The sequence below is a fragment of the Hemibagrus wyckioides genome, linkage group LG21 (assembly GCF_019097595.1).
Source record: "Hemibagrus wyckioides isolate EC202008001 linkage group LG21, SWU_Hwy_1.0, whole genome shotgun sequence".
Taxonomy (NCBI): domain Eukaryota; kingdom Metazoa; phylum Chordata; class Actinopteri; order Siluriformes; family Bagridae; genus Hemibagrus; species Hemibagrus wyckioides.
The window spans coordinates 2591341-2613840 of NC_080730.1; the positions used below are offsets into that span (position 1 = coordinate 2591341).

Sequence of the window (22500 nt, forward strand, 5' to 3'; positions counted from 1 at the left end):
ACCACCATCATCATCATCATCATCATCATCAACATAATCATCATCATCACCATCATCAACATAATCATCACCACCACCACCATCATCATCATCATCATCATCAACATAATCATCATCATCATCATCATCATCAACATAATCATCATCATCATCATCATCATCACCATCATCAACATAATCATCACCACCACCATCATCATCATCATCATCATCATCAACATAATCATCATCATCATCATCATCATCATCATCATCACCACCACCATCATCATCACCATCATCATCTTTGTCTCCATTCTCACACAGATGCCACCTCTCTCTCTAAATCCTTCAGAAGACGAGTATATAACTAAAGTAACTAAAATAAACACAGTGTCTGTATCTGTGCACATTTCCTGATTGTTCCAGATTATATTAAACCCCAATAAAGTGGAGGAATCTGTGGAGTTTGTTGGTCAGTGAGGCGTCCTTTAATCGTCCTGCTGTTTAAACTGCAGCACACGACTGAGTAAAAAACCTCCATCACACACGACTGGGGACACGAGGGGGGGGAAAGGTCTCTCTCTGTCTGCTCGCCATGCAATCTGTCCTTCACCTCCTGACAAACTGGCCTACACACACACACACACACTGAATGACCCTGAGCTCACCCCACTGCCCAGCCTTTATCTCATTGATCTCAAAAAAAAGAGAAAGAGAAGGAAAGATCTTGAAAGTGAAGAGGACATGGATCTTGCATGTGGACACAAGGGGAATGGAAGGAAAAAAAAAAGAAAAGCAAAATGCTTACTGGCCTAAACGAGAAGCCGGGGTGCGTGACAGCCTTTTAATTGCTTCATTACCGTAATTAATTTGCTCTCTTTTCAATTAGCGCTGGGGATATTGTGATGGGCTTCTTCTTTCTTTTCTTTTTTTTTTTTTTGCTGGTGATGTTTTTCAGCTTTTTCCTTCTCTGCCTCTATTGTCCTCTCTCTCCATTTTTTCATTTCTTTCTCAAAGTGTGCTTTATTGGCCCAAATGCTTCGTAATAATATTACCAAAGCTATATATACACACACACACACACACACTCTCCTCTTTGATTGGTCAAAAGGTGTTGATTCATTTTCTTTAGCAGCAGCTATTATACTAATGCACTCTGTCTAACAGGTTATCGTTTCCATAGTAACGGCTCATAGAGCTCACAGAGACGATGTTATGTAACAGTAATGGAAGGAGTCTCCAGTGTCAGCTTCGGGTACGAACAAAACACTTCAGGATGTGCTGTTACAGGAAAATAATCAAATTCAGCTTTATAACTTTTATAACAACACACACACACACACACACACAAACACACACACCTTTCTCCATTCAAGCAAATTCATTATATAACACAGTGCACGTCTTTAACGTTTTTCTGATCCACTCACACCGTCACACTGAGGACACGGCTGCAGGGTAGGAGAAAGTGTGTGTATGTGTGTGTGTGTGTGTGTGTGTGTAAAGTAATGGTTCATCCGGTCTGGAGAGAAAGTGGGTGCTAATAACACACTGGCACCAGCATTAGCCACACCTGTCTGTGGTATCAGACAGGGCAGTCTCAGGAGGCTGTGTGTGTGTGTGTGTGTGTGTATGTGTGTGTGTGTGTGTGTGTGCAAAATATGTGTAGTGGCTTCCACAGCTAGTTCACAGCTTTGAGACACAATCTCACATTTTTCATTGCTAGTGTGTTGTTATTATTTTTTTAAATGAAGGCACTGATATTTTCCCTTACTGTATTCTCCCGGATCTGGAGTGATGGTTTTCTGTTCCTGAATGATGAGAGAAAGGTTTCCACCCAGTCAGATTCCATTCTCCAGTAATCCCTCAGTCTAAGCTTCACCTCTCAGGACCTTCTGAAGTTTAATTCCATTCATTCTAGCTGGACATGAACTGAACTTATAAGTCTATTTTGAGGTTGAGAAATTTTGGTGTTGATCGAAAGAATAAAATCTGATATGGGTCAAAGTTCTGCATCGGCAGAGGAAGAAGATGTTTTAGTCAAGTTAGTTTGATTTGAATTGCATTCGCAAATTATTAAGGAGAAATTTGAAGGGGTCCAGGTTTTTATTTATTTTGTATTTTGCAGACTTTCTATCCTATTTGGTCAAATTCTCAACACACGCTACAAATCATGTAAAGTGAAGGCTATCATGTGCTTCTTCCTAAGCCGAAAAAAGTCAGATGAAAGCGCTTCTGTCTGCCCACTTCCTCATACTTCATCTCACAGATGCCCAGGATTGGCTAGTGTCACTGTGATTGGCAGGCGATACATGATAAGCCCCTCCCATCCAATCCCTCACTGCTCTCTTGTCTCCGACGCCTTTCTCAGTTTACGGAGGGTAAAATATGCTTCAAAAACACCTCATCTTTATTCACTCTTCTTACATTTTGAACAAAAAGAAAAAAAGCAATCTGAGAAACCCTAGCTAAGAAATTAAAATCTTAAAGAGTTTCGATTTGTTTGACACATTGTGTGCTGATTGCACTGCTCCCTCTGTGTTATTTCATTTGTAGTCTTCATTATTATTCTAAAAAAACCCCAAAAAAGAATTAGATGCACAGAGGGAGCAAGTAAAGGAGGCTGGACAGAGAAAGAGAGAGCGAGCGAGAGAGAGAAAAAGTAAAAGTCTCTTGTCCTTCCACATGGTGTCCTCACGCTGTTTGCTTGCTTTAACGCTCGAGCGACTTCGTGCCCTTCGACGGTGGTAAATAAATTCCCTCTCATAAAAGATGCAGGCGACACGCTGCGCCGTGGTAAACAGTAATCATGTAGCCTGCCATTCAGGCCACGGTGACTAATGCATGTCTTTCACGTGTGCACTGGCTCAAGTCAAACATCTCAATGAATAAATAAGTGCGTTTTTACCTCACGCTGTACGTCTATGCTTTACGGTTGACCTTTAGGTGAACAACCTGCACATCCCTAATAGGTACACTTTATTAACTGGTGTCTATACGCTTGTGCGGTGTTATTTTCCAGGTTTCATTTCATTCTCCGTGTTTCTCCAGGGACAAAATAATCGAGTCGAGAAGAAACGTGACTAATGTGAGATGTTCGGAGAGAAGGGGGCGGGGCTTACAGATCATAGAGCTCAGAAAACAGCCATCACTCCTTTCAGATTTGTACGTCTTTATAGGTGGGAAAAACCTTTTTCACACCTTTTTCACATCCTGACTAAAATGTAGGAATCACAAACCTGTGAGTTTGTGTATTTGTGTGTGTGTGTGTGTGTGTGAGCATGTGTGTGTGTGTGTGTAGAGAGAGAGGGAAAGAGAAAGAGAGAGAGAGACTCTGTCAGGCATCACTGGAGCGTTCAGCACCATGGCCAGCGCTCCATGACGTGTACACATGCCTCACTCACTGCTAGCCAGCTGAAAAACAAGTTATTTTTTACGCTCCTTGCTTTAACACCAACACACAGTTAGTGTACTTGGATTGTTCTGTGCAGTTAGAGTATTATTGACAGCTATTCATTTGTGAAATCTGAGCTCAAGTGATTGCTCTGGTGGATGGGAGAGTATTGATCGGGCGAAGCGGCGGCTGGAGCAGCGGTAATCATGTCTAAAAGCCATGTGTCAATCGACTGTTAGCTTCCTTTAATTTCACAAGGGTTCCAGTAAACATAGCACACGTGGTATACAAATATGGTACGTAGATGGTCCGGATAAAAGCGAGCTGCTGCGCGCTGTTAATCAGCTGCATGAGATTTTTACAGACCCGGGGAAAGTGAGAGGAGGATCGTCGGCCTGCTTTGGATCTCTGGCTGATGCGCTTATTCTCACTCACTGCGATCAATCATGTGCTTCAGACAGGCCGAGTGGGGAGAAAGCTCTCCATAAATCTATGATCAGTCTCGAACTGAACTGCGCTTTAGAGAGAGAGCGGACCTCACGCTGTGCTTGTGTTTAGTTTTCTTCTAAGATTCCTGCTTTCTTCGAGACGCCTCGTCCACAGCAGCCTTCTTCTGCATGGGGTACAGAGGCAGAGCCAAGACACGGCAACAGTGCTGTCTCTCGCACACACACACACACACACACACACACATTCTGCCTCTGGCAATCAGAGCGAGATCGAGTGAATGTGAGTTAAGAACAGCAGCATTCCTTATTCTCTCCTTCAATCTGTGCTAAATCTCATCTCTCTCTCTCTCTCTCTCTCCCTTTCTTTTTTTCTCTCTCCCTTTTTCCCGTACAGACTGATAGATAAACAGACAGACAGACAGATTTATAGTGGAAAGATAGATAGACAGATATATAGACAGATAGATAGATAGATAGATAGATAGATAGATAGATAGATAGATAGATAGATAGATAGATAGATAGATAGATAGATAGATAGATAGATAGATAGATAGATAGATAGATAGATAGATAGACAGACAATATAGAAAGAGGTCTTACCTGTAGCAGCCAGTAACACCTGCGGTGGAAGGTGGGGATTATGGAGGAGTGGACGTAACAGCCGTACAGACACTGTGAAAACACACACACACACACACACACAATTACTAAGCACATTCTCTCTCAGTGATTATGTAGTTACTCATCCACATCTACACAGTTTGCACAGAAAAGCATGTGAGCATGAAACAAAACCTTTTTGGGTTTCCTCACTTAATTAAGAGTGGAGCTCAAGGTACTGGTGTTTATGGTACGTTTTAGTCTTTGTATGGTTTGTTCTGTCACTTAACTTTTTAATCTTTACTCTTGTCTATTAGCTTTTATATTATAGTGAGCTAATGTAAATATTTTAATACACCTTTTCATCAGACTTCTGTTAGTGATTCATTTTGACAGTGATATGTTCATTTAGACAGAGATTCCTTTAGATACTGATTCATACTTTTAGATACTGATTCATTTAGATAATGATTCCTACATTTGGATCGCGATTCAACTAGATAGTGATTCCTTTAAATATTGATTGATTTACATAGTGATTCATTTAGATACTGATTGACTAACAGTAATTTGTACGATCAGATAGTGATTCATTTCGACAGATTTTGTACATTTAGACAGAGATTCCTTAAGATAGTGATTCACACATTTAGATATTGATTCCTTTAAATAATAATTAATTTAGATAGTGATTCCTTTAAATACTGATTGATTTATATAGTGATTCATTTAGATACTGATAGACTTTTATAGTGATTCGTATGATTAGATAGTGATTCATTTAGACAGTGATTTATTTAGATAGTGATTCATTTAAAAACTGAATGATTTAGATAGTGACTCATTTAGATACTGATTGACTTCTGTATTGATTCATACAATTAGATAGTGATTAATTTAGATAGTGATTAATATAGACAGTGATTCTTACATTTGGATAATGATTAAATTAAATGGTGATTCCTTTAAATACTAACTGATTTATATAGTGATTCATTTAAATACTGATTCTTTAAGATAGTGATTCATACATTTAGATACTGAATCATTTAAATAGTGATTCATTTAGATAGTGACTCCTTTAAATACTAATTGATTTACATAGTGATTCATTTAGATACTGACTGACTTATGTAGTGATTCGTATGATTAGATAGTGATTCATTTAGGCAGTGATTCATTTAGATTGTGATTCATCTAGACAGTGATTTATTTAGATACTGATTCATTTAGGTAATGGTTCCTTTAAATACTGATTGATTTAGTGATTCATTTAGATACTGACTGACTTCTGTAGTGATTCATACAATTAGATAGTGATTCATTTAGATAGTGATTCATTTAGCTTGTGATTAATATAGACAGTGATTCCTACATTTGAATAATGATTAAAGTAAATAGTGATTCCTTTAAATACTAACTGATTTATATAGTGATTCATTTAAAATACTGATTCATTCAGATAGTGATTTCTTTAAATACTGATTGATTTACATAGTGATTCATTTAGATACTGACTGACTGATGTAGTGATTCGTACAATTAGATAGTGATTCATTTTGTATATTTAGACAGTGATTTATTTAGATAATGATTAATTTCGATAGTAATCGACTTACGTAGTGAATCATACAATTAAATAGTGAGTCATTAAGATAGTGATTCCTTTAAATACTGATTAATTTATATAGTGATTAATTTAGATACTGATAGACTTCTATAGTGATTCATATGATTAGATAGTGATTCATTTATATTGTGATTCATCTAGACAGTGATTTATTTAGATAGTGATTCATTTACGTAATGGTTCCTTTAAATACAGATTGATTTAGATAGTGATTCATTTAGATACTGATTGACTTCGGTAGTGATTTATACTTTAAGAGAGTGATTCATTTAGATAGTGATTAATGTAAAAAATGGGAATTGATAGATTAATATTTTATATTTATTTGTGATCATTTACTAAACTTAAAACTGAAACCTTACAAATTAATCACATATAGATCAAATAGAGTATAAAATGTTTTACATTTGCATTCCGTTGCATATTTTCATGGTTTAATTATTCATGTAGAGCTCAAGTTTATTCATACTCCTTGTTTCCTTAATATGAAACAGAAACAAGAATTCTAACTTTTAAACAAAACTGAACACATAAATAATGCAAAATATCAAAGAATAGCTTATTTTTATTATATATTATAGCTTGAATTATGCAATAAAATGTAGTAATACTGGACAGTAGATACTGCTAGAGAAGAGCTGAAGTCTCAGGGTATGCTGTCAGCACTGATAATTGTGCAATTTTCAGTAAAACATGCATATTTATTTTTTATTTCTAATCTCTTTAACAAACAATTTCTGATAATGATTTTTGAGCTCAGGGCTAACGGTACCCCGTCTATCCCGGTGCCTCTGTCGCTCCCTTCATCTAGTGTCCTTCTGAGCCAGTCGATAGCAGGCGATCGACTCTAATGCTATTTCCAGCTGGGGAATATGTGAGAAGCCAGCCGCCTGGGCCGCCGCTCACCTTAAACAGGCTCCAGATTACGGGAATTAATTGAATACGAGGGATGAGGTTTCAGTCTCGCTATCACGCATAACAGCGCACTCAGCAAGTCAGAAAATAGAAAGTGTGTAAATGAAAAGGCTCGCTTCCAAATATACACAGCGCATGCACAGATACATCCAGCAACGGTGTACGGATTTATGGAGCAGCCCTTTGAAAGTCATGGTACATTGTCATCGCAATCTGAATTAGTATAACACACACAGACACACACACACACACACACACAGGAGAAAGTCTGTCACATCGTTGGACAGGTGCTGAGGTTTCGCTCGAGTACACCTTTCTAGACATGTGAGGCGTAAAATCAAAACATGTTTTCATGGCACTGACTTTGTTTACCCCCTTATTATAGCACCATAATCCATCCTGAGACACACACACACACACACAGCATGCATAAACAGTGCACATTCCTACACACATGTAACACTTGCTGTCATGGCGTTATAGGGAGTTAACCAACGCTGAACTCAGTGCTTGGTAAAGGTAGCGCCAAGTGATCTCTCCCAAAATGAGCAAGTGCTATGCCTTACCAAGCACCACCCATGCCTTGCAAATGGGGGGGGATTCATTGGAGGATTGGAGTTCAAGTTCTAGCACTACCAATTTGGCACCAATGTTGGCCAATTGAGCAAGTCCCTCAACCCTCCCTGCTCCATTTGCACTGCCCCTGTGCTCTGACCCCAACTTCCTCAGATGGGATATGTGAAAAGAATTCCATTGTGAAAAGAATTCCACTGTGTTGTAATGTACACTATATTGCCAAAAGTTTTGGGACACCCCTCCACATCATTGAATTCAGGTGTTGTTTTTCAGGGGTTGGGCTCGGCCCCTTAGTTCCAGGAAAACTCTTAATGCTTCAGCTTCATACCAAGACATTTTGGACAATTTCTTGCTCCCAACTTTGTGGGAAAAGTTTGGGGATGACCCCTTCCTGTTCCAACATGACTGCACACCAGACATGGATGAGAGAGTTTGGTGTGGAGTCCTGACCTCAATCCCATAGAACACCTTTGGGATGAATTAGAGCGGAGACTGTGAGCCAGACCTTCTCATCCAACATCAGTGCCTGACCTCACAAATGCGCCTCTAGAGGAACGGTCAAAAATTCCCAACGAGACAAAAAAAAACCCCATAGTTTTTAGTGTTACAGAGAAACAAATCTCCTTCTGTAAATGCAAACAAACGCCTCTTTACAGAAAACTTCAGGATATCATTACACCCATTACACATGGGTTTATGTTCATTATTTTGTCCCTGTGAAGGAGCAGAGTGTCCAGAAATGATAATACAGCGTATAACAATAAGTACATTAATGTGTGTTAAAAAAACAGATCAATTTCAGTAGCTGAGAATCAGATGATGAAGGTGTGTGTAGGGTCCGGTTTAATAATGTGTTATAATGATGAAATTTAATGCAATGCAAATGTATGTATATATAAATATCATATTACCCAACACACACACAATCCCCAGTATTGCCTATAATGTTATTAATTTTTTTCTATGAATCCTTTATGGCTGTTACTTCAACATAGTAGGTGTTTTTAACACTGAGAGAATTTCTCCGTAAACACACACACACACACACACACACTAACCTGAAAAGAAACAAACAGAGATTTATGCATATGCTCTGTCTGTCTGTCTCTCTGTCCATCTCTCTCTCTCTCTTTTTTTCTGTCTCTCTCTCTCTGTCCATCTCTCTCTCTCTCTTTCTGTCCATCTCTCTCTGTCTGTCTCTCTTTCTGTCCATCTCTCTCTCTCTCTCTATCTGTCGGTCTCTCTCTCTCTCTCTCTCTCTCTCTCTCTATCTGTCTCTCTGTCTATCTATTGCCTATAATGTTATTCATTTTTTCTATGAATCCTTTATGGTGGTAGCTGTTACTTCAACACAGTAGGTGTTTTTAACAATTTCTCTGTAAACACACACACACACACCAACTTGAAATGGAATAAACAATGATTTATGCATATGCTCTCGCACACGTGGTGAAACACATTAGTCATTATTTCTCATTAACCATCGTTAAGGAAGTGTACTAGACACGCTGGAAAATATCTCTTATATTTAAAAATTAGGAAAGAAAATTAAAAAATCGTCTCTGGTCTCTGGGCGAAAGAGAGAGATAAAGGAAGCGAGAGTGAGCGAGTGAGCGTTTTAGAGCGAAAGAACGAATCGGTTATTAATCGGATCGTTTATGTAAACGTGAGGGAAACACTAAAGCGCTCCGAATGCCCCGGGTCATGTCCTGGTTCAGCTCGAGTCACGTGACCGTATGTCTGGAAAGGAGGATAGACTCAGAGTGAGTCTGACGCTGCAGAGCGTGCTCGCGTCCTCTCTCAGCTGAGCGACGCTGGCTGCATGGGCGTGTTTGGTAACAGTGTGATTAAGAAATGACAGCGTCAGAGGCTATTATTTGCCGTCTGGGCCCCAGACAGATGCCAGAGTCTCACACGCTGGGCAATTAAAGCCTAATTACATTCACACGATTAGATCAGCCCCAGCATGGTGTCTGAGAGCAGCTCCTACGCACTGTAACATGCTTTCACAGACGGATGTGAACACACACACACACACACACACACAGCAGCCAAGGTGCCTTTCAGCCTTTCCTTACAATCTACAGTTTCTCTTCTTCCGTTAAATCTAATATTCGGCTGAAAAGCTCCTGATAGCATCGCAGTGGCACGACAGATCAGATGTCTGCTGTGATTAAACTTATCCGTGTTGTGACATCACCGAGGGTGTGGCTTCCTGCTTATTAAAATAGCGCTTCAGGGTAATTGTATTTGTGTAAACACAATCCTTTTCGGTCTGTATCGTGTTTCACGGTGTGAGGAAACGGACCATCGGAAGCCAGAGCTGCCGGAGCGGTCCGAGTGCTTTAATAAGACAGAGAAGGGAAAGTTTAACTGATTAAAATGTCCTGAAATCCGATCTTGTGTTCGTTAGCAGTGCGGCTGCAACATGCGCTTATAAATCATAAACAACAGGAAGTTGAAGGAAGTGGAATTTGTAGTGGATGTTTCTTAAAAGAGGACATTCCTGAATGAGGAAACACCTTCATTACACCTTTTCCAAAGGGTTTTTTTTACGATTTATTTGAAGTTTATTTATTTAACCACAGTCTGTGATATTTATTCTGAAACTCATTCCATTGTAGCTCAGGTCATTTAGGTCGATCATTTCCAACTCTCTCTCTCTCTGTCTGTCTGTCTGTCTGTCTCTCTCAATCTCTCTCTCTCTCAATCTCTCTCTGTCTGTCTGTCTCTCTCTCTCAATCTCTCTCTCTCTCTCTCTCTCTCTCTCTCAATCTCTCTCTGTCTGTCTGTCTGTCTGTCTCTCTCAATCTCTCTCTCTCTCTCTCTCTCTCTCTCTGGATTCTACATGATGAGGAAAAATAGAAAACTCTTCCTGTTAAATATTTTCCTAAATATTATCCTTGAAGTTAATATGACAAAAAAAACAAAACCAAAGTGTGAACTCCTCTGTCTTGTCAGAAAGCGCAAAGTTACGAAGCTCTGACACTGGAGACTCCTTCCATAAAGGTTAAATAAACGTCTGTAAAGGAGCGTGTTAATATAAACCGCACTACTGTGCCACTGTCCGAGCTGCGGCTATAGAACATGGATCCACGCTTTCTGACCAATCAGAATCCAGGTTTAACAGCACTGCGGCATAACCGCATTAGACTCCGCTCCAGGCCGTAGTTGCTTGCGATTAGATTCTGGTGAATTCTTCGGTGGATTGAATCTTATCGCAGAATTGTTGTTGGGAGATCTGTGTTGTTGAAGTGGCCTGGCGCTCGCAGCAGCTCCTCATCGATCGCCTTTAATTAATTGAGTCTGATGCCACAATTATTTCTTGGTTAGAGGAATAGATCTGACGTGCATGCAGGAAAGGTTCTCCACCAAGAGAACAACCCAATAAAGCAGAACAATCCTGGGTCGATAGTCTCGCGTGGCAGGCTGTTTGTTAAAGGTAATTGAAGCTACTTTGGATTGAAGAATCTGAACTGGAACTCCGTCCGGGTTCTGGAGCTCGACAGATATGAGCTAAAAGTGCTAATGTGCTAAGTCTGACTTCTTCACATCAGCTGTTTTCAGAAACCAGGAAGCTTTCAGGACAGACGCAGCGTACGTTCTGTGGTTCCTTAGTAAGATGTGAAGCTGCTTTGGAATATTTTTTATTTATTTTATTTTACTTTCTTATGAACTTCAAGAGACAAAAAGACAAAACGGAGCCACTGTTTCGGGCTGTTTCTAACAGAAACGATAAAAGGCACTTGTTTTGCTGTTCCAAAACGTTAGGTGTAAGAATAAATGGATAAAAAAAAGTGTGTTGTGTTGTTTGTGGAAGATAACCAGCGTGGTGAGGAACGTGTTGGAGCTCCGAAGCGGATTATTTTCATATAATCGCATGGTCCGGAAGTGTGTTATTTCCGTTACTACACACATCACAAGGCAACGATAAACAGTAGTTTCCTCAACTGAGCCTGCTTCTCTCTCTCTCTCTCTCTCTCTCTCTCTCTTGCCAAAGAAAGTGTTGGAATATTAAAGCTACGTAAACATCTTCTAACAAAAAAAATAAAAATTCACCACATCAATGATCCTAGTTTTGTTTTTTCCTTATTAGTATTAGATGATGTGCGGAGTCTGCCATGCCAGCGGTTACCATAGAAACAATAACATATCCAAACGAGCGTGTTGATAAGACTCATGTCTGAGGCGTGAGGTTGTATATAAATAATACACACCTTCTGACCAATCAGATTTGAGAATAGAGTGTGTGAGGTGTAAAGAGATGGATGAGTGATGCTGATGAAATGAAATAAAAACGCACGGAGGCATCAGGATCTGACAGAGGGAACAGGGTTTGTGTGTGTGTGTGTGTGTGTGTCTGCTGTCCGTGGATGTTAATGGCGGCCCGTAGGTGGAGCCGGGCAAAGCGCCAAAGACATTAAGTGGAATTAAATTCCTTCAAAGCAGCTCCAATCAGCAGGTTTTTACAGGTCAGAGTTCCTTTCCTCTTCCTCCTGTCTTCCTCTTCCTCTTCTTTTTTTTCTTTTAGGTCCAGTGAATGAAGCATGATGTCATTTTTCGAATAAAAAAAAAAAAAAAGAGGTAAAAGCCATATGTCTCAGCTGAATGAGGATGGACTTTAGCGTTAGCGGAAGGAAGAGAATCAGTACTGAACGAGCCAGAGGTGACGGAGAGGAGGAAAAACCATCTTCCATGAGGAAGAAGAGAACCACTTCTGGGTTATAAATATGACCTAAACCTAAATTTCTGCCTTCTTGCCTTCAAGCCTTTAGCAGGAGGTGAGAAAGTGGCACGTCTCCTCCCGGTGTGATGAATCGTCTCCATACTGTACGCTGGTACTTTTGCTCTACAGAGCTTCAGGTGATCAATTAAGAAAAGCTACTTCCAACCTGAGAGTCCTGCAAGCCCATAAATCACAATTAAAACATTTACACGTCTGACCCCTAAATGATCTGTCTGCCGGCTAATATTCCCTCAGCTTCACCCGCAAGGAGAGGAGAGATAGAGATAGAGAGGGAGACACAGGCAGAGACAGACAGACAGAGAGAGACAGAAAGAGACAGAGACAAACAGACAGAGACAAACAGACATAGAGAGACAGACAGAGAGAGAGAGAGAGAGAGAGAGAGACAGAGAGAAAAAGAGAGATGGAGAGAGAGAGAGAGAGAGAGAGAGAGAGAATGAGAATTTGTGTCTTTATATGCAAGTAAAGAAAACAGGAACAGACTCAAACCAAAAAGCCGTTCTTGATGTTTTGAGGGAAAAAAGAGAAAACCTGATATTTCATGTGCATAAGAAGAGGAACAACAAACACTTTTTTTCTGGTCCAGTGCTTAGAAGAAGATAAAAAAAGCTATTTGTATTCTAGTGAGCTTTGGCCCGTGTGTTTGTAAATACGGACTCTTCGGAGCTGCTTAATCTTCAGCTACACAAATGCAAAAGAGAGAGAGAGAGAGAGAGAGAGAGAGAGAATAGAAATGATTTTCCTACATGGCATGGTTGAACAGGTTCTGCTCCAGTTATAGTCTTAGTTTGGAGTTTAAAGCCTCCTTCACTTATCTCACACTTCTAACCAATAAAAGCCAACGTTCTGCTGAGACCACAAAACTGCAGCTTAGAAAAAAATAGAGACAGAGACAGATAGAGACAGAGAGAGACACAGAAACAGGGAGAGACAGCGAGAGACACAGAGACAGTGGCAGTGATAAAGAGAGACAGACACTGAGACAGAGACTGAGACAGTGAGACAGAAACAGAGACGGTGAGACAGAGACTGCGACAGATACAGAGACAGTGAGACAGACACTGAGATGGAGACAGAGTCAGAGACAGACACTGAGAGTGAGACAGAGACAGTGAGACAGACACTGAGACAGTGAGATAGACACAGAGACAGTGAAAATGACACTGAGACAGATACAGAGACAGACACTGAGACAGTGAGACAGACACTGAGACAGTGAGACAGACACTGAGACAGTGAGACAGACAGTGAGACAGACACTGAAACAGTGAGACAGACACTGAGACAGTGAGACAGTGAGACAGACAGTGTTTCCTGATGAAGTGTATTTATTTCCCAACTGCTAACACATAACCTACAGACCTACAGCATACAGAACCTTAGAGCATTAAGCTCTGACCAGGTCAGCACACCCTGTCCTTCCTCTGTCTCAGATAAATACCCTTAAAATACAACATCATCATGTTCTGGTGTTCTGGATAAATCCACCATTTATAAGAAGAATAACAGCCGACCCAACAGCAAACATCTTAACCAGACAGAAAATCCTGAGTTCCTGCACGTGAACATGTTTATAACAAACAGGAAGGAAGCCGGTGTAGAAAAACTACTACTAAAGACTTCTGACCTTGACCCTGTTTAGGTCATTTCTGAAATCGAATCAGTTCATCTGCAGGTTTCACGTGAGGAAAATAAACACCGAAGTCAAAGTGCTGCTGAAATAAATAAATTGTTTGTGTGTGTGTGTGTGAGAAGATTAACGTCAGAAAATATTTCAGATTTAATTTCCAGCCTTGTGACATAACTAAGAATAACAGCATGCGCATTTTTAGGATTTTCATCAGTATGCGATGCGACGACTCGCTTTAAAGCCGGCTTTGTGCTGTACGCTTTTCCTCCTAGACACCCATCAGGAAGGATAATCCCGGGTCAGGAGTTGAGTTTAATGCCGGAGTGCGGTGCGAGTGCTGCTATGACACGTGTTTGAAATCCACCAATAGGAGGACGACTCAGGATCAGACGAAAAACGTGAAGATTTAAAGAGTGCAGAGAGAGAGACAGACAGAGAGACAGAGAGCGGCAGAGAGAGAGAGACAGAGACACAAAGAGACACAGAGACAGACAGAAAGAGAGAGACAGAGACACAGAGAAAAAGAGACACAGAGACAGACAGAGAGAAAGAGAGAGAGAGAGACAGAGAGAGAGGGAGGGAGACAGAGAGGAAGGGAGACAGAGAGACAGATTAAAAGAGTGCAGAGAGAGAATGTCTCATCATGGTTATCATATCAGAGCAGGACAAAACCCATGTAAAGGATGAATTACAGCGTTCATGTTAGGTCTGTTCATTTAGTGTTAAGTGAACGCATTTCATGCTTCCAAAGTCCAAGGTTCAGGATCTTCATCAGAATTATAATCCCACGTGAAGGACATGAGTAGGCAGAGTTACACGGAATAATAAATCACAGAATAATAAGTCCAATCCACAGAGCCAGCTCGGACGGTGAGTTAGCAGTTAGGTTATTACTGCTATTACTGGAGCACAAAACCCGCCCCAGCCTGCATGTGCTCTGTGAGAGCAGCCCAGCGGCATCACCCGGCTCTGGGTTTATCTCTGAACTGGTAGCCTGCTGTCAGTCTGAACCGCTTTAAGGCTCCCAGTGTGACATTCAGAGCGAGAGTGACGTTCAGCATCTATACCACCTAAAAAATATGGGTGTTGTTTCCATGTGCTGTATCTCCCGCATGCTGCAGAAGAAGTGGTGACGTGGTGTGAGGTGATGTCCGAATCCCAACGAATTGTTCACCTCTCTGTGCTCTGTGCTTGATTTTATCTCAGCATGTAGTTAAAAGTGATGGTAGAGTGTTCCAAAACAATTCTGGTGTGCTTGAAAAGACAGACTACACACACACACACACACACACACACACACACATGAAACCGTTTTACACTGAGGTGGTCAGCGTGTGTGTGATGGCTCGTGTGTGCAGCGGGGCGTGAATGATGTGCACAGAGCAGCGCCTGTCAGCATTCATCTCTCCAACTCATAGCACACTGCTGTACCATGCCCATGGCCATCTCTCTCTCTCTCTCTCACACACACACACACACACACACACCAGCTTGGCCTGCCACTATATATTGTCCTCATACTCAGCTGCTATCTGCTATTGTGTAGGGCATACAAGGTTAACGAGGATGAGGTCACAGCTCTCCATTCTGATTGGTCAGAAAGCGTTGATTGATTTTTCCTTTTATAACTGCAGACTCTTAAGACACAGGAGTTCATAACACGTCTGATTTTATGAAGTGTTTTTATTCCTGTTAGAGATGTGTACTTAAGATGTATGGAAGGAGTCTCCAGTGTCAACGATTTGTAACAGTCAGAGGTAAAGCTGTATGCTTTCCATCATCTTGAGGAGAGAGAGAGAGAGAGAGAGAGAGAAAGAGAGACAGAAAGAGAGGGAGAGGGGTAGAGACAGATGGAAAGAGAGAGAGAGAGAGAGAGAGAGAGATGGAGACGGGGGTAGAGAGAGATGGAAAAAGAGAGAGAGAGATGGAAAAAGAGAGAGAGAGATGGAAAAAGAGAGGGGGGGGGATGGAGAAAGAGATACAGAAAGAGAGGGAGTGGGGTAGAGAGAGATGGAGAAAGAGAAAGAGAGAGATGGAGAGAGAGAGGAGAGAGAGAGAGTGTGGGGGAGAGACAGAGAGATGGAGAAAGAGATGGAGAAGGAGAGAGAGGGAGAAAGAGAGAAAGAGGGAGAAAGAGCGAGAAGGAGATGGAGAAATAGAAAGACAGAGGGGTAAAGAGAGAGAGAGAGAGAGATAGTGAGAACAGGATTGTTTTACAGAACATTAAATGTAACTATAAACGGATAAAAAGTAAAGCAGATCATTCTTTACTTGAGAAAGTTCTTGCTATTAGAACAAAACATCTCCAGAAAGTGATTTAAATTAAAATAATTATAGCTTCATGATGAAAGCAGAACCTCCTCATTGTGTCCGATGTAATGAATTGCAGTGTGTGTGTGTGTGTGTGTGTGTGTGTGTCTGTGAACGCGTTCTCCAGATAAATGTACACTAGTTACGTTTAAGCGTGACAGGAGAGCAGACGAACGATCCGAAAAACGACGTGCCAGGACGTCAGACTCGTCTCCGCGACTCAGAGAGAAGGAAAGAAAAGCCGGAAAAACAAAAAGGTGAAATAACACAAATCAAAGCAAACCACACCCATCGCCATCTCGCAAACAATAGAGGAGGAGAGTGTAATTAAAAACAAACACTCCAGCGCCGGCGGCGAGACGTGCACGTGAATGGAGTTCATCGATCTCGGTCGACGCCAAGCTTTTGTAAGACACCGGCGCGGAAAACTGACACCAGGAAGGGAAAGAAAGAAAGAAAGAAAAAAAGGAAAAGAGAAAGAGCTTTCTGCTCCATTACACATGGGATTACAGCCAATCCCTTTTCAGATGAGGCACAGAGGAAACTTAGTTGTATTCTCCAGTTTCCCTCGCTTTGCATCACAATGTGGCAGGATATCTAATCAAAGCCGAGCAGCGGTGAGGGGGATCGACTCCTCCAGAAAGAGGAGATGACGAGGGCAAAACTGAGAAAGAACCAGAGGAAAATGAAAAGGACACACACACGCACACTGAGCATCAGTTAGCTGCTGTGATTCTCCCAGTGTTCCCTTTCCTCATTTGAAGAGCAGTTCAGCGTTAGTTCTGTGGATTCGGCCTCGATAAACTGACCGCTCGCTGCTTACAAAATCCCATCGGAGCTGATAAGGAGCCTGGACCGAGCACCAAACACCAAACACTAAACACCACGCCACTAATGGACTCAACACGGCTGCCCTTCTGCTCGTTACTGTAAAGGTAAATCCAGGTCAAAGCCACGCTCGGCCTGTAGTGTCCCGCTCTGAGGTCAGTGATGAGAGCCAGCTTTACACTTATTTTAAATGCAATAAAAAAAACCTCAGTACAGAAAACACAGTCATATTTTGTCCGTTTTTTAATTTCTAGAACTTTCCATAGGCGGAATCTGTTTTTATTAAAATGGTCGTTAGGATCCTGTTGACTTTATTTGGAGGCATAACGAGTTATAAAGGCGCAGGCCTCCTCCCAGGCATTAAAGGAATACTCTGTGCTCTTATAATCTAATCTACAGGAAGTCTCCTGCCTCTGAACAATAAAAAAATCTTCATGTGGTTATTATAACCAGACCACTGGGTAGTTTAGCTGAGTTATTTGTTTTATTACCAGGTTATAAACATGTTGGTGATGGGATTGTAAATCCAAAGAGTTTGTAATGGACAGAAGTTTGATATCCAGCATCGGATACCTGACTTCAGGTCCTTCATGTCCATTTCACAAGGAGACCTGAACTACATTTCCCATCAGCCCCGGCATGTCACATGACCTCATCATTAGCCAAGTTCTAGTTTCTGTGTGTTTCAAGCTTTTGTTGTTGTTGTTTTTCTTGGGGGGGTTGAGAGTGAGAAAGGGGGATAGAGAGAGAGATGGAGAATGAAAGAGGGGGGGGGGAGATGGAGAAAGAGACTGAGAGGGAAAGAGAGATGTAGAAATAGAGAGATAGGGAGAGAGAGGGGGGGATATGGAGAAAAAGAGACAGAGAGAGACAGGGGGTAGAGAGAAAGATGGAAAAAGAGAGCGAGAGATAGAGTGACAGAGAGAGGGGGAGAGAGAGATGGAGAAAGAGAGAGAGAGAGAAAGAAGTAGCGTGAGATAGAGAAAGAGAGAGACAGAGAGAGAGAGAGAGAGAGAGAGAGAGAGAGAGACGGAGGGGGAGGGGGAGGGGGAAAGAAGTAGAGAGAGATGGAGAAAGAAGTAGAGAGAGATGGAGAGAGAGGGGGAGATGGAGAAAGAGAGAGATGGAGAGAGAGAGGGGGAGATGGAGAAAGAGAGAGATGGAGAGAGAGGGGGGGAGAGAGAGAGGGGGAGATGGCGAAAGAGAGAGATGGAGAAAGAGAGGGGGAGAGAGAGAGGGGGAGATGGCGAAAGAGAGAGATGGAGAAAGAGAGAGAGAAAAAAGAGATGGAGATTTTCTGTGTGTTTCAAGATTTTGTTGTTGTTGTTGTTGTTATTGTTGTTGGTGTTTGCTCGTTCACAGTAAATAATAAATGATGGGTTCTTTGCATCCACCTTCATCTCATAATCGTCTCGAAATAATAAATAAATAAATAAATAAATAAATAAATAAACATGGCTCTACTCCATACTCACTTATTCTGAAGGTTTAAAGGAAGTGATCGGAGCAGCCAAGAAATATGGGCTGTAATATAGGCCACATAAAAACCTTCCAAAAGTCATTTTAACTTTTAAGTGGAATTACTGGGGAAGTTTTATACTAATGTTAATAATATAGTGTGTTTACTGTACAGAGCAGAGTGGAGCGAGGCAGGAGGGAACAGAAAAGGGCAAAGTCTGGATCAAATTAGCGGATCAGAATAAATAAAACAGAACGACGAAATAAACAAAAACAAAACAAAGCAAAAAAAGTCATGTCAAGGAAAAGTGGGCTTTTATCCGTGTTCTTTTATTCAGTTTGTAAATACGATGGAACAAAAGAAGACAAGTATTAAAAAACAGAAATCTATGAGAATTGAGAAACACACACACACACCCACCCACACACAACTGCCTCTAGACTTAGCAACTGCCCATAGACTTAGCAACTGCTTCTACACTTAACAACTGCCCCTAGATGTAGTAACTGCCCCTAGACTTAACAACTTCCCCAAGACTTAGCAACTGCCCCTAGACTAAACAACTGCCCCAGACTTAGCAACTGCCACTAGACTTAACAACTGTCCCTAGACTTAACTGCCCATTGACTTAGCAACTGCTTCTACACTTAACAACTGCCCCAAGACTTAGCAACTGCCCCTAGACTAAACAACTGCCCCAGACTTAGCAACTGCCACTAGACTTAGCAACTGCTTCTAAACTTAACAACTGCCCCAAGACTTAGCAACTGCCCCTAGACTTAGCAACTGCCTCTAGACTTAGCAACTGTACCTAGACTTAACTGCCTCTAGACTTAGCAACTGTCCCTAGACTTAACAACTGCCCCTAGATGTAGTAACTGCCCCTAGACTTAACAACTTCCCCAAGACTTAGCAACTGCCCCTAGACTAAACAACTGCCCCAGACTTAGCAACTGCCCCAGACTTAGCAACTGCCACTAGACTTAACAACTGTCCCTAGACTTAACTGCCCATTGACTTAGCAACTGCTTCTACACTTAACAACTGCCCCAAGACTTAGCAACTGCCCCTAGACTAAACTGCCCCAGACTTAGCAACTGCCACTAGACTTAACAACTGCCTCTAGACTTAACTGCCCCTAGACTTAGCAACTGCTTCTACACTTAACAACTGTCCCTAGACATAGTAACTGCCTCTAGACTTAACAACTGCCGGAGTTTTCCTTTAATTCCGATACAAATGCTGCTACAGGACACAGTCAATATCTGGGAAGAAATAAACGTGGCAGTGGATACGAGCGTGATGATTACAGATTAATAAAACACATCTGTCCGCTGGTGTGTGTGTGTGTGTGTGTGTGTGTGCGTGTGTGTGTGTGTTTTCCCTCTTTATGGTAGAGGACACACATAGACAGAGGATGGCTGATAAAGAATAATAGCTTAGGTGTGTTCATTAACAGTGCAGAGGCAACACATAAAGCAGCAAGACAGCTTCGTAGAACACATCGACCATGTCTCTCTCTCTCTCTCACACACACACACACAAACACAAACATCAAAACATACACACAATGAGCGACTGAGTGCTGTATGTGGGTCAAGTTTCAAAGGTCGTTCCTGGACACTGCTAGAAAAATCGAGAGAGAGAGAGAGAGAAAGAGAGAGAGAGAAAGAGAGAGAGAGAGCGAAACAGCATGAGGGTAGAATTGATTGATTTCTGACTGTGGTACTGGCTGTAGCATGATTGGTAGGTTTATATTAATGAGCTCGTTTTAATATGTTATGGTTTCTATAGTAACTAAGAAAATCCACACACCCCCTCCAGACAATACAGTATATATATATATTTTTAATTTCTAGAACTTTCTATCCAGTGAATTTGATTAAAATGATCATTAGAAACCAGATGACTTATAAAAGCCTGGGCCTCCTGGCTGCTCCTGGCTGCTTCACATGTGGAGCTGGACTCTGCGATCTCAGCCTCATAATAAACCTCATTTAAAACCCACGTGGTCAGTAAAGAAATAAATATCATATGGGTTATCTGTAAAGAGAAGTTAATGGAAGGAGTCTTCAGTTTCAGTAAGTTTTCTGATGCATGGTGATTTCTGGTTTCTAACATGACACCTGCCTGTGGTATTAGAGGAGAAGAACAGCTTGTGATCTTTTATTATTTCTGTCACATCATTAGAAATCTGAGTAAGAAGACTGAACTCTTGAGCAGAAGAAACTTCAGACTCTCAGCGCTCTCCTAATGAAGGTTCTCACGGTATAAACATTTAATCATTTACACTACACCAACACTCTGGACCAGAGGACTTCATGTCGGGTTGCTAGGTAACAGCTGGGTGGAAACTGGATTAACCTCAAGATTTGGGAACTAGCTACTTAACTAGCTTACTGAATTCTTTCAGAGAGGAGAGGAAAAGGAAAAGAGAGGAGTGGATAGATAAGAAGAAGAGAAGAGAAGAGAAGAGAGAGAGAGAGAGAGAGAGAGAGAGAGATTATGACAGGAGATGAGAGAGAAGGTGAATTGAAGAGACAGAGAAGGAAAAGTGAAGAAAGAGAGGGAAGGAGAAGGAGAAGTGAAGAGAAAGAAGGAGAAAAGGAGATAGAGAGAACGAGAAGGAGAAGAGAGAGAAGGAGAAGCAGAAGTGAAGAGAGAAAGAGAAAGAGAAGGAGAAAGAGAGAGAAAAGGAGAAGTTAAAAGAGAGAGAGAGAAGGAGAAGAGAGAGAGAGAGAAGGAGAAGAGAGAGAGAGAAGGAGAAGAGAGAGAGAGAGAAGGAGAAGAGAGGGAAGGAGAAGTGAAGAGAGAGAGAGAAGGAGAAGAGAGAGAGAGAGAAGGAGAAGAGAGGGAAGGAGAAGTGAAGAGAGAGAGAGAAGGAGAAGAGAGGGAAGGAGAAGTGAAGAGAGAGAGAGAAGGAGAAGAGAGGGAAGGAGAAGTGAAGAGAGAGAGAGAAGGAGAAGAGAGAGAGAGAGAAGGAGAAGAGAGGGAAGGAGAAGTGAAGAGAGAGAGAGAAGGAGAAGAGAGGGAAGGAGAAGTGAAGAGAGAGAGAGAAGGAGAAGAGAGGGAAGGAGAAGTGAAGAGAGAGAGAGAAGGAGAAGAGAGGGAAGGAGAAGTGAAGAGAGAGAGAGAAGGAGAAGAGAGGGAAGGAGAAGTGAAGAGAGAGAGAGAAGGAGAAGAGAGAGAGAGAGAAGGAGAAGAGAGAGAGAGAAGGTTGCTGTCCAGCAGAGAAGAGTGGAATAATGACTGGTAATGAAGAAGGTAATGGAGTTGATCTGCTTTGTCAGCTATGTGATGATGCCGTCGGAGCGAGACGCAGATCTGTTCATCTTCCCCAGAGAGACGCGGAAATCTGTCTGTGTGAGTCGTTAATGTGTTATTTCATCTTCCAGTGTGTGTGTGTGTGTGTGTGTGTGTACATGTTTTCCAATAATATTTTTGCACGAATCCACATTGTATCTCTCTCTCTCTCTCTCTCTCTCTCCATCCCTCTTTCTTTATCTCAAATGATCCAGCTCCGGAACATTTGGGGTTTTTATTACACCCAGAGGAGTTGGGGATGATGGAGGGGAGCAGGGGAAGGGCGGTCGTCTCAGCCCGGGTATGTCCGTGTGTCTTGGAGGATGAGGAGGGAATGATGGGATGCTCTCGGGAAGCGGGTCCAGCCGTATATATTTCGGGACTCGGGGGCGGTGATGATTAGGGTCGGGACTCGGGGTGCGAGTTAAAGGGAGTTTTATACGCGCTCTTCCGGTGAAGCCGCTGAATGGCGAGGTCATAACTCTTTGGTTTTACGAGGGGCCTTTTACTGACACTTACGACCTGAATCGGCCCTGTTGGTAATATTCATTACCCCTGCCGTGTCCGAAGTCGGTACGGCGCAGAGGTCACACAAGGGCATGCGCAGGGAGCGGCTTTCATTGTTATCACTGCTGTAAAAAAAGGTGCATTTTTCAGTGTATTCTGCTTAAATG

The 22500-nt window shown here is 41.8% G+C and overlaps 1 protein-coding gene across 15 annotated transcripts in view; it reads right to left on the bottom strand.

Annotated features, from left to right (window-relative positions):
- The window catches only part of LOC131342417 (calmodulin-binding transcription activator 1-like), a 244339-nt gene that overhangs the window by 47360 nt on the left and 174479 nt on the right, over nucleotides 1–22500 (bottom strand). For all 15 annotated transcript variants that reach the window (XR_009203039.1, XR_009203038.1, XM_058373256.1 and 12 more), the window contains exon 5: nucleotides 4429–4500. Coding sequence is in view for 13 of the 15 variants with exons in the window: in XM_058373256.1 (XP_058229239.1) it covers nucleotides 4429–4500 (72 nt within the window). In the remaining 2 variants the exon portion in view is untranslated. The remainder of the gene's footprint in view (nucleotides 1–4428; nucleotides 4501–22500) is intronic.